The sequence below is a fragment of the Mastomys coucha genome, unplaced genomic scaffold (assembly GCF_008632895.1).
Source record: "Mastomys coucha isolate ucsf_1 unplaced genomic scaffold, UCSF_Mcou_1 pScaffold9, whole genome shotgun sequence".
NCBI lineage: Eukaryota > Metazoa > Chordata > Mammalia > Rodentia > Muridae > Mastomys > Mastomys coucha.
This window is the reverse complement of record NW_022196915.1, coordinates 103462276-103479655: the sequence shown is the minus strand read 5'-3', so window position 1 is coordinate 103479655 and position 17380 is coordinate 103462276. Positions and strand designations below refer to the sequence as shown.

Here is a 17380-nt window from a genome sequence, read left to right as displayed (position 1 = left end):
TATAGAGACTATCAGATTATAATGTTGTTATAGAGACTCTCAGGTTATAGAGTTGTTATAGAGACTATAAGGTTATAGAGTTGTTCTAGAGACTATCAGATTATGCAGGCTGTTGGTTTTATCTGTAGTTTTTCATTTCCCCGAACCAGTTTCCCTCTCCAGAATGAGAGGGCACAAGACTGGCCCGGTGCAGTCGTTATTCTCCCATTATGCTTGTATTGCGGGAGGATATTGGGCAGTCCCTGCAGCCTCCCTTTGAGAAACCGCACAGCCGCTTTTAGATTGCACAATCCTGAAGAGGGTGTGACAGCATTCCTAAGCCTCTCCAGACGGTGTCATCGGAAAAATCCAGGTGGTGCTCTGCTTCAGTGAGCTAAGTGTACCCTTCCTAGCCACCCGTCCCAGTAACGCCCTGTTTACCTGGAAGCCACCTCATCTGACAGACCGGGGTGGGGTCATGAACTCTGCACTCAGAAAGTCCCTCAGGGGTCTCCATGCTGCTCAGCCGAGACCCAGGGGTCTAGGGAGTCTAGTGTGCCGAGTCTGAAGGACAGCTGTCAGCTGGGTGACAAGGGATCAGAGAGAAGAGACTGAGGAATCCAAACACGCACATGTGAGGCACTCTGGGAGGAGCCTCACACACTGAGGGTCGTTGACTCTGGCAAGAGTGAGTTTGCAGTGTGACCAGGAGGTATTCACACCTGTTTAGGCAGGACAGGAGTCTTTGGAAGGTTTTGTGGAAATGGCAGCCGGACACTTCACTAGTTATATGCCTTCTGCTACAGCAAATGACCTGACTACAGCACCGTAAGGACAGAGAGAAGGTTTACTTCCGCTCCCAGTTAGAGAGCGGAGTCTGTCATGAAGGGACAGCTGGGTGACGTGGGTGACATGAGGCACATGGCGCTGGTGTCAGGGCCCAGGGAGCGATGAGTGTGGACGATCAGTCAGGACTCTCCTTTTTATGTATTCTTGGCCATAGACTGCAGGACAGTGCCACTCACTCACGGAAGGTGGCCGGTCTCAGTTACCTAACCTAGCTAATCTATCGCAGGCAAGCCCAGATGTTTCCCTAAGTAATTCCAGATCCTACCAGTCAAGACTAGTCCTCACTGATTCCTGAAGGGAGAGCATACCCCACCAGTGTACAAAAGTCACTTCCATGGAAACGGAGGACACTTGTCCGCCATGCTGCCTATGTTGATAATGTGACATTTATGTGTGCACGCTTAGGTTTTATGTGTCCTATTTACTGCCCAAAATTATCCAGATAGAAAAAATAGTTTAACAAATGAAGGGGGGGATACTGTTTGCATTTCAATTTTTTAAATTTATTTTTATTTATACCTACTGTCTATATGGTACCTCATGCATGCAGTTGCCCTCCGAGGCCAGAAGAGGGCATCGTGTCCTTCAGAACTGGCGGTATAGAGTATAGGTGGCTATGTGCCAGCTCAGGAAGTGAACCTTGGTCCTCTGCAAGAGCAGCTAGTACTCCCAATCACGTGGGTAAGTGTGTGTGTGTGTGTGTGTGTGTGAGTGTGTATGAGTGTGTGCGCGTGTGTGTGTATGTGTGTATGAGTGTGTGTGTGAGTGAGAGTGTGTGTGCGTGTGTGTGTATGAGTGTGTATGTGTGTGTATGAGTGTGTGTATGTGTGTGTATGAGTGTGTGTGAGTGAGAGTGTGTGTGTATGAGTGTGTGTATGAGTGTGTATGAGTGCGCATGTGTGTATGTGTGTGTATGAGTGTGTGTGAGTGAGAGTGTGTGTGCGTGTGAGTGTGTGTATGAGTGTGTATGTGTGTATGAGTGTGTATATGAGTGTGTGTGTGTGTGAGTGAGAGTGTGTGTGTGTGTGTGTGTGTGTGTCTGTCTGTGCCACCACTCACGAGTAGCCAGGACAGCAGGAGTCAGTTCTCTCTCCTGCCTTATGTATTCTGGAGATTGAACTCAGATCCTTGGACTTGGTGGTGAGAGTCCATACCCGCTGAGTCACCTGGGCGCACCCGCTGCTTTTTACCAGGCCTGACTAGGAAGTACCTAACGTAGTCTCCCCCTCCTTTGCTGTCTCTCTCCCTCCATCCTCTTCCCAGTGCTGGGATCAAATCAAAGCCGTGCACGGGATTGGCTGATGTTGTCTCGCGGAGCCGTGGCCTTGGCCTCCCAAGGCCTCCGCGGAAGGTTTCTCACCTGTTCTCCAGGATTTTTGACTGGATTGCATGATAGTCTCCTGTAGCGTGCTCACATTGTTCCTTCGATTGAAAATTATGGAAATAAGAACATGGTTTTGTAATACCAGATACTCGGGAGGCCAAAGCAGGGCGTTCAAGGCCAGTCTGGGCAACTCAGTCTCAAAATAAAATGTAAAATGAGGGTTTAGGAATCAAGTCAACAGTAGAGCCGAGATTGCCTAGCCTGTGAGCGGTCCTGGTCTGACCCTTAGCTCCCTCCTCCTCCCCATGCTCTTTGTTACTCTGGAAATAGCCAATCGGAACTGATGTTAATTGGGAGATTTTTTTCTTTAGATTTCAGATGTGTATTTTCAAGCCTAGAATACTGTTTCATTCTTTTTGGTATCCATTTTTCTCTTAAAATCATCTATCTATCCATTTCTTGTGATCATGCTTTTCTTTAGTTCCATAAATATGATTGCAGCAGTTTTTTTTTTTTTTTTTGATTTATTTACTTGTTATATGTAAGTACACTGTAGCTGTCTTCAGACTCCCCAGAAGAGGGTGTCAGATCTCATTAGGGATGGTTGTGAGCCACCATGTGGTTGCTGGGATTTGAACTCAGGACCTTTGGAAGAGCAGTCAGAGCTCTTAACCGCTGAGCCATCGCTCCAGCCCCTGCAGCAGTTGTTTTATATTCCTTTGCTAATTCCACAAGTTGGATGTCTTTCTATTGACACTTACCCTCCATGACTATGGGTCACTGGTTTTTCATTTTTTTTCTCCTTTGCTTGTGTAATAATCTCTCCACTATGTCGCGTTGGGGGTGTTATACTGTAGGGTATTGGTTTCTGTTTCTGAGGTTGGTCCTTCCAGAATGGGTTTGTCTGTCTCTCTGTGTATCTCAGCTGCAAGGCAGCTATTTCCATTCTGAACTCAGTCCAAGGGCCTGGCCGACGCTGTAGACAGATCTTTATCACTAATGCCCGGCCTTCCTGGCATCGTTATTGAATGACCGAGGCAGGCAGGAAGAACCTCAGCCCTGTTTGGGCGAACCCTGGCGTTTCGTAGCCGTTCTGACCTCAGACATCCACTCTGGCACGCAGCTCTGCCTCTGGACAGTGAAGGCCTTGGCAAAGAGCCACTGGTAAATCCCCACAGAAAATCCCGGGTCTAGCCTCCGTGGCTGTGACCCACAAACCCCAGGTGCTTCTCCCATTCAGAACGGGCATCATTTTTTTTTGTTGTTGTTGGTTGGAGAAATGCACTCTGCCTGGGCAGAAAGCCAGGTGAGTCCAGAGTTTCCTACCCTTAGGGCTCGCGGTCCTGTAGTGCCTGCGGTCAGAGCGTGGGGACAGCTGCTTCCTGTGCCGTCCAAGCCGACGGCCACATACTGGCGGGCAAGGCCAGCAGACTGGTACCAATTAATCACTCTTTGGTGATAGAGGCCAGAGTCTGCCAGTTGTGTCTGTGACTGTCTTCCTCACTGATAATTTTAAAGGCATGTCACTGGTTTTTTTTTTGTTGTTGTTGGTTTTTTTTTTTTTTTTTTTTTTTTTTTTTTTTTTCTGATCTCACTGTCGTGAGATGGATTTTTAAAGACAAAACAAAACATACTAATTTTTGGACTGATTGTGTAGTCCTGGTAGCTTCTGAAACGGCTGGTGTGTGTGAAGGCCCACAGCCTGGCTTTCCTTCGCTGCAGTACAGATGTGCTTAGTGACAGGTAGCCCTGCGTGGGAGGGTCTGTCTCTCACACAGATGGCCACTGGGGTCCTCATCCCTGTGCACCCTCTGACTGTGGTGTTGAGGAGACACGATGCATGGTGTTGTTCTGACTTTTGTTTTTTCTTTATTTTTGTGGTCAATTTAGGGTTAGAGTATGGGATGTCTTTTATGTGCTTCATTTCATTCTTTATTCGTTCATTCAGGCTTTTTTTTCCCCCCAGGGTCTGTCTTTATAGCACAGTCTGGCCTCTAACTCAACCCTTCTGCTCTTATCTGTAGAGTATTGGGATTACAGGCATGAGGACCATGCTTGGGTGTCATCTTACTTTAACTATGAGAATTAGGCATCAAGGCTGGCTGTGATGCCTTTAATCCCAGCATTTGGGAGGCTGAGGCAAGTGGATCTTTGTGAGTTCAAGGCCAGCCTGGCCTACATAGTGAGTTCCAGGACAGCCAAGACTACATAGACCCTGTCTCAAAATAACAAAATAACAAAAAACAAAATAAAATCAAATACCCATTCTTAAAATATGCAGTGCTTTTTTCTGCATGTAGGATTGATACTTGTTTCAATAAAAATGTGGGTGCTGAAAATATTTTCAGGTAGTGTCAGTGGCCAAAGTCAGCAAGTTCTGTTTCTTTCTGTGGCACCCGTGTACTCATGGGATCATGTATAGACTGCTCTTGTGTCTCTCTAGACATGGGCTCTCATTATATAGGCGTGTGTGTGTGCGTGCGTATGTGTGTGTGTGCACATTTGTGTGTATGTGCGTGTGTGTGTATGTGTGTGTATGTGTGTGTGTGCACATTTGTGTATGTGCGTGTGCGTGTGCACATTTGTGTGTATGTGCGTGTGTGTATATGTGTGTGTGCATATTTGTGTGTGTATGTGCGTGTGTATATGTGTGTGTGCGTGTGTGTGTATGTATGCGTGTGTACATGTGTGTACATGTGTGTGTATATGTGTGTGCACATTTGTGTGTGTATGTACATGTGTGTATGTATGTGTGTGTATATATGTGTGTGTGCATGTGTGTACATGTGTGTATGTACGTGTGTGTATATGTGTGTGTGTACATGTACATGTGTATATGTGTGTGTGCGTGTGTGTGTATGTGTGTGTGTGCGTGTACATGTGTGTATGTACGTGTGTGTATATGTGTGTGTGCGTGTGTGTATGTTTTCCTTTCAGAAATGGGAAGAAAGGGGCCTGAGTCTGTGTTTTAGCCTCAAGGTGAGAGAGAGCATTAAACAGAAAATAGTACAATATGAACCAAAATTTTATTAGATTTTTTATTGAATATAGATTTTTCTCATATAATATATTCTAATTATAGTTTCCCCTCCCTCCATATCTCCCAGTTCCTCCCCACCTCCCCTTATATCCATATCCATCCTCTTTCTGTCTATCATTTGAAAACAAACAGGTTTCTAAGGGATGGTATTAATAGAAAACAAAACAAACACACTGGTGTCAAAACAGAACAAACCGAAGGAAAAGAACCAAGAAGAGGGATGAGAACCAGATAAAGACACAGCGACCCAGTGGTTTACATACTCAGGAATCCCATAGACACAACACCCGACACACACCTATACCTACACACACACACACATACACACACATGCACACATATACACATACATACACACATATACACACACACGCACATATACACATATACACACACATACACACATATATACACACATACACACATACACACACATATACACATATACACACATATACATACATATACACACATATACACACATATACACACACATACACACATATATACACACACGTACAAATATACACATATACACACATACACACATATACACACATATACACACATACACACATACACACACAGACATATACACACATACGCACACATACACACACTTATACACATACACACATATATGCACACATACGCACACACACGCACATGTGCACATGCACATGTGCACACTCAGGCACACACACACACATACATGCATATGCACATGCAGGCACACACACAGAGGACCTGTAGGATTAAGAAAAGAGATAAAAAGAGTAAACATAACAGAGCAAAGCCCCGGCAGGACATTATGAGACAAGGACCCTCAGTCCGTCCCTGTTGGCCGCCCTGTTGGCCATGTGGCCTTCCCTTAAGGGTAGTTTGTTTTCCAGTGAGACTCCCTTGAAGAAAACTAAATTTTCATCTACAAGTGGTTATCAATTGGTGATGGTGCATGTCCACTTCCCTCTCAGCTCTAGACCCTGTCTTGTGCAGACCTGTGCAGGCCCTGACCTCCCATATATTTTAAGTATAACATCTTTATTACTTTTTCTGAGAACTTCAAATATGCGTGTAGCGTTTCTTTACCATATCCACCCAGACTCCCTCTCTAGCTCCTTCCATATCCGCTCCCACCCTTTCCCGACTTCATGTCCTGGATTTTGTTTTCTTGTGGCCAGCTGGTGCCATCCACTAAAGTATGTCTGTAATCTTTCTTGGTGCCATCCACTAAAGTATGTCTGTAATCTTTCTTGCCTTGCTGGTCTCTACCTTGTCCTGCAGCCTAGGCTGGCCCTGAACTTTCTGTGATCCTCCTGCCTCTGCCTTCCCAGCGTTGGAATGACAGGCAGGTGCGCTTTGTTGGGACACCTTTGGTTGGTAATTTGTGTTGCATGGAGTTACGTATGTTTTAGTGTTGTTTGTATCTGGTTTTCCTTTTCCTTTGTAGAACGGCTGTTGCCTTGGTGTCTACTGCAGTCTCGTTGTTTTCTCTTGGCGCACTCTGGCTTAAAGGCAAAAACAAGGGCGGGAGAAATGGCTCAGTGGTTAAGAACACTAACTATTCTTCTAGAGGTCCTGAGTTCAAGTCCCAGCAACCACATGGTGGCTCACAGCCATCTGTAGTGGGATTCCATGCCTTCTTTTGCTATGTCTGAAGACAGCTACAACGTATTCATATAAAATAAATGAATCTTTAACAACAGCAACAACACAAAAACAAAACCCAAGACAAACCATCGTCACTGTTCCAAGTTCCCTTTTAAACTTTAGCTACTTCTGTTCCCCTCCAGCATCAGCTCTGGGTCTTCTCTAGTTGGTCTTCTCTAGTTGGCCACCCACCTTTCTTTCTCTGTGCCCCCCATGAGCCGCTCGTTGACCCGTGGCACTCTTCCTTCGTCCCTGAAGCTGTTCCTCATCCCCTGTTCTCCTGCCCACCATGCTGGAGAAGGAGACCTTCCCCAGTGCCTGCCCACTGCCCCGCTGCCTGCGACTCCATCTGCATCACAGGTGCTTCTGCATGGGGCTCTGCAGACACAAAGCTGGGTCTCACCAATTGTGGGTCCTCCAGGGGCTCTGGGTCCTATCCCAGGCAGATACTCAGCAAACGGGCGCTGCTTCTCTTTCATTTATGACTCTTAGAGACAAGCGAGGACCCATTTCCACATACAGAAGGCAGAAGCCATGACCATGTGTACTTAAGTGGTATCTGGCTGAGAATGAATAGTATAATCAGTGTATATAATCCAAATCCTGTATTATTTCTCTCCCTTCACCCTCTCCCTACTGAATTGGTGCACATTTACTTTGGTAGGCTATGGAGCGTCAACTGACATACATGGGGCAAGTAGCCATCCATCAATAAAGATAGGTTGATTGTCTCCTGCTTCTTTCACCTCCGTTGCTGTCTTTGAAGATACTGCTGTCGGTGCCAGACATCAGGACTGTTGACATGGCCTTTACACCAGTGAATACCCCATGAAAATATGTTCATTTCCTATACTTGGTAGGGTTATGACAGGATACAATTCTCCACTCTTCTCATTTATTACAGGCACTCCGGCTAAGTAACTCGGCCATGGGGAAGACAACCACGGGCCAGATAGTCAATCTGCTGTCCAACGACGTGAACAAATTTGACCAAGTACGTTCCACCTCTGACGGTTCCTGCTATAATTTTTCCGTCTTTAATCCATTGGGATGTGAGGGTTTGGTGTAGATTAGGATTTTTCTGAAGTTGTAACGTAGGCGCTTTAAAGCCACATGTCAGTTCTGCGTGCAGCCTAGGTGTGGTAAGATGTGTTCATCCTGTGGGGTCTGGTTTTGCTTTTCTGATGTTGCCTGCAACACGACGCCTCTATAAGTTGGCGGAGAGTAATATTCCTCCCCGACTTGGTTACTGCAGTGATAGTCTCGAGGGGCTGCCTCCTCTTAGTCTTTAGCGCATGACAGCAGAGCAGCAGGTGATTGTCTTTCTCCTTCCTTAAAGGACCCAAGTCTTGGAGCACAGGAGCCCCCTCCCTGTGGTACCCGGTACATAGCAACACGGTGATAAGGCTAGCCGTGTGGTGCTAACTAACTAGAATTTACCGCTCTCGCCCACACCCATTTTTATGTTCACCTTAAGGACTGATCATTCTAGCTTCAGGTCAGATCTGCCCACCAACCGTTCCCCTTTCAGATTTTCATTCATCAAACATAAACTTCACCCCTACTTAGACTTGGGATAAACAAGATGCTTCATCCTGAAGAGGTTATTCTTTCTGTTCAGAGTTCACCACGTGAGCGATAGTTGCAGCGTGTGTCAGGCTCCATGGCACAGGCTTTTCTGGGGAGACTCGGGAGATGCACGTCACTTAGAGAGCAGAGGGCGAGCGTTCTCTCCCACACATGAGGAATTAAAGATCAGGATGGTGCAGTCTACTCGTCCTGTAATAGGGCCCACGGTCCACTGTTCATTGCACAAGTGTAGCATCCGCAGTGATAGCTGCGGTTCACAGTTAAACCCGCTGAGACGGGATTCTGTTGGCGTTCTTGTCTTCCCTAATGTTCTGGCATACGTTCCTACTGGTCTTGTTTTATTTACAGTCCTAAGCATGTGTGGGCTTTGTATCTGCAGGTGACAATCTTCTTGCACTTTCTGTGGGCAGGGCCACTGCAGGCCATCGCGGTAACCATCCTTCTCTGGGTAGAAATAGGAATCTCCTGTCTGGCGGGCATGGCCGTTCTCGTTATCCTTTTGCCCCTGCAAAGCTGCATCGGGAAGTTGTTCTCATCACTACGGTAAGAGGGATGCTGGACCGAAAGTGTGTCCCGTTTGCTAACACCAGCCCCCTGTCCCCGCCTGGGACTGCTACCCAGAAACAATATAGAAACTTCTTATATTTTCTGCATATGCTGCCAGCCCTTCAGGCTTAGATGGGGGTACTCCAGCCATAAGCCGAGAGGGCTGGTCTCAAAAGGAGAAGGGTGAAGGCTTGGCTGGCTGCTCTCAACTGGCTTTTCAGTGTAGCCTCATAAAGAACACCATTTCTGTAAGTTACATATGTAGATGTTGTTAAACATTAAGTGATAGTAAACACAATTATTTTATTTTATATATTTTGTTACATCCATCCATCCATCCATCCATCCATCCATCCATTGTATATCTATGAGGACGGTGCACATGTGCCACAGTGTATATATGAAGGTCAGACAACGGTTGGCAGAAGCCGTCTCAGGGTCCCAATGCAAATGTTCTGTAGATTCATCCACACTGTATGTTATGGAATTGCTTACATATGTATATCTATTCTTTGGTTTTACTCCAATATTTCCATTGAATTACAAGCTCATGGGGCGCAGGATGATCCTTAACAGAGCCTTGCGGAAGTCTCACCGTCTTAGTCAGGGTTTCTATTCCTGTACAAACATCATGACCAAGAAGCAAGTTGGGGAGGAAAGGGTTTATTTAGCTTACTTCCACATTGCTGTTTATCACCAAAGGAAGTCAGGACTGGAACTCAAGCAGGTCAGGAGGCAGGAGCTGATCCAGAGGCCATGGAGGGATGTTCCTTACTGGCTTGCTCAGCCTGCTCTCTTATAGAACCCAAGACTTCCAGCCCAGGGATGGCACCACCCACAAGGGGCCCTACCCCCTTGATCACTAATTGAGAAAATGCCCCACAGCTGGGTCTCATGGAGGCACTTCCCCAACTAAGCTCCCTTCTCTGTGATAACTCCAGCCTGTGTCAAGTTGACACACAAAATCAGCCAGTACAATTGACCCCTTGTCAACTTGACACCCAAACACATCACTATTAAGCCTCAACCCTTACTCTCTTATTCATCCCCAAGATCTAAAGTCCCACAGTCTTTACATATTAAAAGTTCAACCAATTTTAAATGTCCAATATCTTTTAAAATTCATGGTCTCTTAACTGTGGGCTCCACCAAAATACATTCTTCCTTCAAGAGAGAAAAATATCAGGGCACAGTCACAATCAAAAGCAAAACCAATGTCTGGGACCCAACTCACGATCTTCTGGGATCCTCCAAGGGCTTTGGTCACTTCTCCAGCTCTGTCCTTTGTAGCACACATCTTGCCTTCTGGGCTCCAGATGCCTGTACTCCACTGCTGCTGCTGTCCTTGGTGGTCATTCATGGTACTGTCATCACTAAAACACTGTCTTCCGCTGTAACTAGGCTTCACCAATAGCCTCTGATAGGCTTTCTTTATGGTGCTAAGCCTCAACTCCTTTGCATGACCCCTTCAGTCCTGGGCCATCAATTGCAAACTGCGGCTGCACCTTCTCCAATGGCCTCCCATGGCCTCTCACTGTGCTGAGCCTCAGCTGCTCTTCATGACCCCTTCATGCCTTCAAAACCAGTACCACCTGGGTGACTCTTACACATTACCAAGTCCTGCTGCAGCACAAGGTACAACCTTGGCTATCTCTGGAACACAGCCCCTTTGTGCTCTCAGAAAACACTTCCCAGAAGATGTCACCTCAGTGATGCTGGTCTCTTCTTAATCACCGCTAATTTCTTAGCTCCAGCTAACCAGCATCAATAGTCCCAGTAATGCAAAGTTCTCACTTTAGTAGTTCTGGTATCTTGTTAATCACAGCTGTTACTTCAGCCCCAGCTAACCAAAACCACAGAGTCTTCACAATCAAAACAACATGGCCCTGATAAGAGTCTTTAATCTTCCCTCTGAAATTTCACAAGCCAGGCTTCCATCTCTGCACTGTTCTCAACATGATCTAAGCTCCTACAGAACATTCCACAGAGTTCTTATGCACCAGTGGCTCTTCTAGCTCAAAGTTCCAAAGTCCTTCCACAGTCCTCCCCAAAACATGGTCAGGTTGTCACAGGAATACCCCACTATGCTGGTACCAATTTGTCTTAGTCAGGGTTTCTATTCCTGCACAAACATCATGACCAAGAAGCAAGTTGGGGAGGAGGAAAGGGGTTTATTCAGTTTACTTCCACATTGCTGTTGATCACCAAAGGAAGTCAGGACTGGAACTCAAGCAAGCCAGTAAGAAACATCTCTCCATGGCCTCTGCATCAGCTCCTGCTTCCTGACCTGCTTGAGTTCCAGTCCTGACTTCCTCGTGATCAACAGCTATGTGGAAGTTAAGCTAAATAAACCCTTTCCTCCCCAACTTGCTTCTTGGTCGTGATGTTTGTGCAGGAATAAAAACCCTGACTAAAACACTGTCCTAGCAAGGTGTGTATCAGAAACATGGCTGCTAACAAAAGCCTAAATTGATCATGAAGCGACCATGACCTGGTCATGTTCCCGGAGTCAAAGCAAGTCTCTGTAGAGATCTCCGGCTGGGGGCAGAGATGCCGCACTGCACTGTTGGATGGCATCGGGCTCTTTCCTTCTGAGTCTCTGCTCTGCGTGCTTTCCTCTGCCTTCCTGGCTAAGGAGACCCTGTTCTAAGGCTAAGGAGACCCTGTTCTAAGGCCAAGGAGACCCTGTTCTAAGGCTAAGGAGACCCTGTTCTAAGACTAAGGAGACCCTGTTCTAAGGCTAAGGAGACCCTGTTCTAAGGCTAAGGAGACCCTGTTCTAAGGCTAAGGAGACCCTGTTCTAAGACTAAGGAGACCCTGTTCTAAGGCTAGGGAGACCCTGTTCTAAGGCTAGGGAGACCCTGTTCTAAGGCTAGGGAGACCCTGTTCTAAGGCTAAGGAGACCCTGTTCTAAGGCTAAGGAGACCCTGTTCTAAGGCTAAGGAGACCCTGTTCTCATGCTCCCGACACGCCGAGGCTCTTCTCTTACTCTTTTCCCGGCAGGATGAGCAAGCTTCTTTGCTCCACAGCCTTTCGGATCCCGTCTCTTTCCACCTCTGTCAACTGTGTCCTGTCAGACTCGGGTGATATCATTGCCCTCTTCTCCCTCCTCATATCAGAATCAGCAAACATTCAGAATGCTCCATAATACTCAGAATTGATAGAAGTGGCTGCTTGTGTGTGTGCTGCATGTAGGACCCAGCCATGCTGTGGGAGCTGAGGAGCTGCTGCATGTAGGACCCAGCCATGCTGCGGGAGCCGAGGAGCTGCAGAGCCTCCTTTGTCTCTGGGGCCCTGTCTGTGCCTGTTATTTATATACAAAGGTTGGTTGGCTTTGCTGTGGCTCATCTGTCACATCTGTTCCCCCGCAGGAGTAAAACTGCAGCTTTCACAGACGCCAGGATCCGGACCATGAATGAAGTCATAACGGGCATGAGGATAATAAAGATGTATGCGTGGGAGAGGTCATTTGCCGACCTCATCACCAATCTGAGAAAGTAAGTGTTGGGGTAGACTGTACCGTGTTGTATACTTTTCTATGTCCTAATTTTACCGAATGGACTTAGAGTTCTCTTTGGTCCCTCTGGTAACTCACCTCAGGTATGTCACCTGCATGTGGCAGAAGTGTTTAGTATAACGACCTGGGACATTGTTTTAACTTGGGCTCCTGTGTGCCGCTATTCCCAGGCAAAAGCTGCATTTCCCCTTTTCTTCCTGCGTGCCTGTCTGTCTTTGTCTTTCTCGCTGTCATTTTGGTTTTGATGGTGCTGGGGGTTGAACCCAGGGATTCATACGTTCCCGGCAAGTATCATAACATACACCGCTAAGCTGCATGTCCAGCCTTCAGATGCACTTCCATAATCCAGTGGAGTTCAAAATGTTTCTGAATGCTTCAAATTCCCTATAAATAATGATTCCAAGATATAAGAATTTTAGAAATTCGCTTAGTAAGGCTCTACTTGATGTCAGTGTACATTGAGAAGGTGGCATGGACCGAGCTCCACTGCGTCGAGCCAGACTTGGTGCCTGGGTATCACTCACTCCAGATAGTTAAGTGAAGTATTTTTCTGTTTGTTCTAAACATTTGAGCTTTTTTCTTTTTCACTCTAGCAAGGCACTTAACCTCTCGTAGCCCTGAATTTCTATGACCTATGTGTCTGAAGTGCCCTCCATATGTACAGACCTTTTCTGTTCTTTGTCTCTGGCTTCTACCAAACACACCACTCCCCACATTTGCACTCTTTTCCACACTCCATGAATCTCCGGGCCAGCTCTTTCTGTCTAGAATCTTGGGTGAAAATAACAATTTTAAGGGTACAATTCTCTCCTGAGTTCAAGGAAGGGAGAGCTGTGTCTCACCCACCCTTCAGTCACCTGTGAGATTCCTGGCCCAGGACTTAACCTGTATGTGTGCCTGTTAAAAGCATTTGTGTGAACCCTTGATAAGATCATCTTAGAGTGAGTGACCCACAGGATAACCCTGAAGCTCCACCATTGTTCGGCTGAATGAGGAATGTGGTCCTGTGTGGTTTACTGAAGCTGTCCCCATGGTATGTGCTAGCAACTGTTGCCGTAATATCACAGAGCATTTAAAAACTGTTTATCATATGTGTGCATGTTTACATGTGTTTAGGAATGTGTGCACATGTGTATATCTGCCACTACCTCAGGAGCCATCCACCTTAATTTTTTGAGACAGGCTTTCTCACTGGGAACTGGGGTCCAGTGATTCAGCAAGGAAGGTAGCGACTGCGCTGAGGGACATGCCTGCCTTTGTCTACCCAGTGCTAGACGTGCAGGGTCACATTACTTTGAGCAGATTTTATCAGGAAGATGAGCATATCCTATTAGCATACTCAAGGTCAGTCCTGGGCCTCCATCTCGTCTCATCTCTCTGAAGGGCAGAGTCCTTCCTGCCCAAGAGGAGCCTACTCAGTTCAGGCCTCTACCCAGTCCCTGCTTAGTTGTCGAGTGAGTCTAGAACAGCAGTTCTCAGCCTATGGACCGAGACCCCTGTGGGTCACCTAAGACCATCTGTGACCCACAGATGACTGAAACAGTCCTCTCTGTGAGCCCAGCAACTTGCTGGAGGAGAGAAGAGCAATCCTGAGACTATAGAATCTCCCCTAAGACCTTAGGCAGAAACATCTGGGGCGTGGGGAAGTGTAGGCGCCTGCATACACCTGGCCTTTATGTGGATGCTGTGATCAAACTAAGGGTTTCATGCTTGCCTGGAGCCTCTTTGTAGGCGGAGCCATCTCTTGTGTCCCCACAGGCAGTTTACCTTGATGTGTGTACTGCCTAACAGGTTCCTCATGCATATGACATCGATGTTGACTTTTCTATGTGAAAAAAAAAAATCTGTTTTTCTCTCTCCCAGGAAGGAAATTTCCAAGATCCTGGGCAGCTCCTACCTCAGAGGGATGAACATGGCATCGTTCTTCATCGCAAACAAAGTGATCCTGTTCGTGACCTTCACCACCTACGTGCTGCTTGGCAACGAGATTTCAGCTAGCCATGTGTTTGTGGCCATGACTCTGTACGGTGCCGTTCGGTTGACTGTCACCCTCTTCTTCCCATCAGCCATTGAGAGAGGCTCAGAGGCTGTCGTCAGCATTCGGAGGATCAAGGTTTGTGTACAGTACAGTTTTAAAGCTGGAGATAGCTTTTGAGTCAGTTGATACTTTTTCGCTTACTATCAGTGTCTCCAAACTATTAGTCAATCCAAAGTGCTGTGTACCTGTCGCAGTCTTAGGTACGGTATGCTAAAAGTCCAGAAGCATTTCTGGTCTTTCATGGGCACAATGTAAATACCAGCAGTCAGCACGGGGCTCTTGATATATAATGGTGCCTGGCAATGTTTGTCTTGTAGACCTCTGGTTCTCACCCTCCCTGTTGCTACAACCCTTCAGTATAGTTCCTCATGTTGTGGGGACCGCCATCTGCAACATTTATTTTCATTGCTACTTCACAACTGTAATTTTGCTACTGTTATGAATTGTAATGTAAATACCCGATATGCAGATGGTCTTGAGAGACCCAGAGGGGTCTCAGCCCGGCCTGGGTGGGGTAACATTCCTATTGGACTGGAAGGACTCTGCCCCTTAGAGAGACCAGGGTCAATACCAGACAAACCCTTGTTTAGAAATGGTTCTGTCCCTCTTAGCGGCTTGCCTACTTCTCCTCTGCCTCTGCCTTTCCCTCCAGTCTGCTTTTCACCTTTTCTTTCTCTTCTAAGAGCCTTGTTTTTCTAGCAGGCGTTTTCCTTGGTCGGTCTGTTGATCTCCACCACATTTACCTAAGTAACCACTCTGATGACTCTGAACTGCTAGGGTAACGTTGACACTGGTCCGGTGCAAAACAGATGCTAAGCGCTGGTGTGTCGATGAATGTAGTGTGTCTGGCCGGTGCTGTGAGAGGCCCGGGCACAAACCTCATTTTATTTCTGGTTCTCAGTAGTGTTGGTTGTCTAATACCAGATTTCCATCAAACTCAGTGACCTTAGGGCGACGTAGGGGAGGGGGAAGGGCTTGCCATAAAAGCCCGGAGTTTTGTTTTTGTTTTTGTTTTTTTTACCTCCCAAAGTATCACGTGGAGTTCTTAGGCTAAATTGTGCCTCTATATCAGTCCCTTAAAGCTCCAGGGACATTGAAAGGAGAGGGGGCAGAAAGAACGACCCAGACGGTGGAGAGATGTGTGACATTTGGACAGTCTGGTGCAGCGGTTGTGCTCAGACTCACCGCAGATGTGTATGTGAGCATAAGAGCTGGGAAAGAATGAGCTTGGAAGGGAAGGGGAAGGACCCAGGAGGCCCCGCCCTCCCTGAAGAATGGCAGACAGCTAACACCTGGTGGCAGGTGTGCGTTTTCCTCAGCACTGTGGTCAATGATATTTTATCCTTGCTCCAGTCAATAACCTCACCCACATTCTGGGTCACGCAGAAAAAATACACGGAAGTGGCGGGGGGCTTGCTGAGAAGATAGCCTCTGGCAGAGGGTCACAGGGGAGCAGGAAAATGCTAAAATTTATTGTAACAATATGAGAAACACTGTCAAACGTTATTCACAATTACTACCTATAGAATAGATCAGTCATATAGGGTTAGTTCTGGACCAGACCTGAGTTTATCATTCCTTCTGACAGTGGTCGAACAGCACTGTTGAGGGGTGACCCAGGGCATTTAATTACGGTTCTTTTTTCTTTTTTTTAACTTTCAAATCTGAGGGTATATATTGACCCCTAGCACCATTCTAAGTGTATAATGTAAACTTTCCCTTCTGAGGCTTCACACGGTGTTATTCTGTTGCCATTCTTCTGTTGCTGCAACTGCTTCCCCTAGACTTGAGAGCTACTCTGCGGGCACCACGAGCTAGGCTGTCTCCCATTCCTTTGCAAAGATCAGCACCCACTGTCTCTGCTGTACAGAGATCGTACCTCTCATAGGGTGATGGAGCCCCGCACATAGGTTGTATGTGACAGAGCGAGGACCTCACTGAGGGCTCTGGCTTCTGAACCAGTGTTGTATCGACCACACTGCTTAGTAATTTGAGAGTGTAGGATGTACACGGTAGACCAGCCTTGTAAGAAGTTTCTCTGCTTCCTGTAGATGCAGACATCTGAGGGCTCGGTTTGCAGCCCGGTTTGTGTGTCGTGAGGGCTCTTTGAACGTGGTGCTCGGAGAGCCATGACACATGGTTCGGTGGTGTTGAGGAATACCATAGAAAAGGATAGACCAGCACAAATGTCACTTCAACAAAATGAAGAGTGCTCATGGGGCTTCCGAAGCTGCATTCCTTAAGGGAGAGAAACTGAGGCAGGATAAGGAAGAGCTGACATCTGATAGATCATGAGAGATGCTGTGGGAAGCTGCTGTAGTTATTCTTAGGGTCGCATGTGTCTACCTGCCTGCTTGCTGGACGTGGGCTCGTGCAGGCAGTCCTGATCTTATATAGGCTCTGGTGTGGCTGGCCTGTGGGAATGAAGACAACAGATCACATCTTGTGCTGCTGGGGTCTTGGAGAGAAATTTGTAGGAAGAAGTCTTCATATATAGCGAAGCCAAACAAAATAGTTTCCGTTTTTCCCAAGAATTTAAAAATATAGATGTAAAGATTGGAGTATAGAGTGTTCAGTACCAAAAGACACACCTGTTTAAGGCCTGGTCCCCAACGTGTGGGACCAGACTACTGATTGGATCAGGAGGGCTTGACCTAATCAATGGATTAGGCCATTGGTGGACTCAAGATTTGACAGCACAGCTGAGAGCTGGTGGGAGTTTTCTAGCGTGAGCCAGGCTGGAGGAAGTGGGAGATGCTGTGTGGAGCTGTTCTTAGAGGCTGCATCTGGATCTTTATTTTCTGTGGGGTCAGCTGCCTCCCCAGCACTTGTTCCTAATGGCATGGG

The 17380-nt window shown here is 46.9% G+C and overlaps 1 protein-coding gene across 1 annotated transcript in view; it reads left to right on the top strand.

The window, feature by feature from the left end:
• Positions 1–17380, top strand: part of Abcc4 (ATP binding cassette subfamily C member 4) — a 230203-nt gene that overhangs the window by 66021 nt on the left and 146802 nt on the right. The window contains exons 5-8 of the mRNA XM_031361046.1: positions 7747–7836; positions 8812–8975; positions 12350–12475; positions 14359–14608. Coding sequence (XP_031216906.1) covers positions 7747–7836; positions 8812–8975; positions 12350–12475; positions 14359–14608 — 630 coding nt within the window. The remainder of the gene's footprint in view (positions 1–7746; positions 7837–8811; positions 8976–12349; positions 12476–14358; positions 14609–17380) is intronic.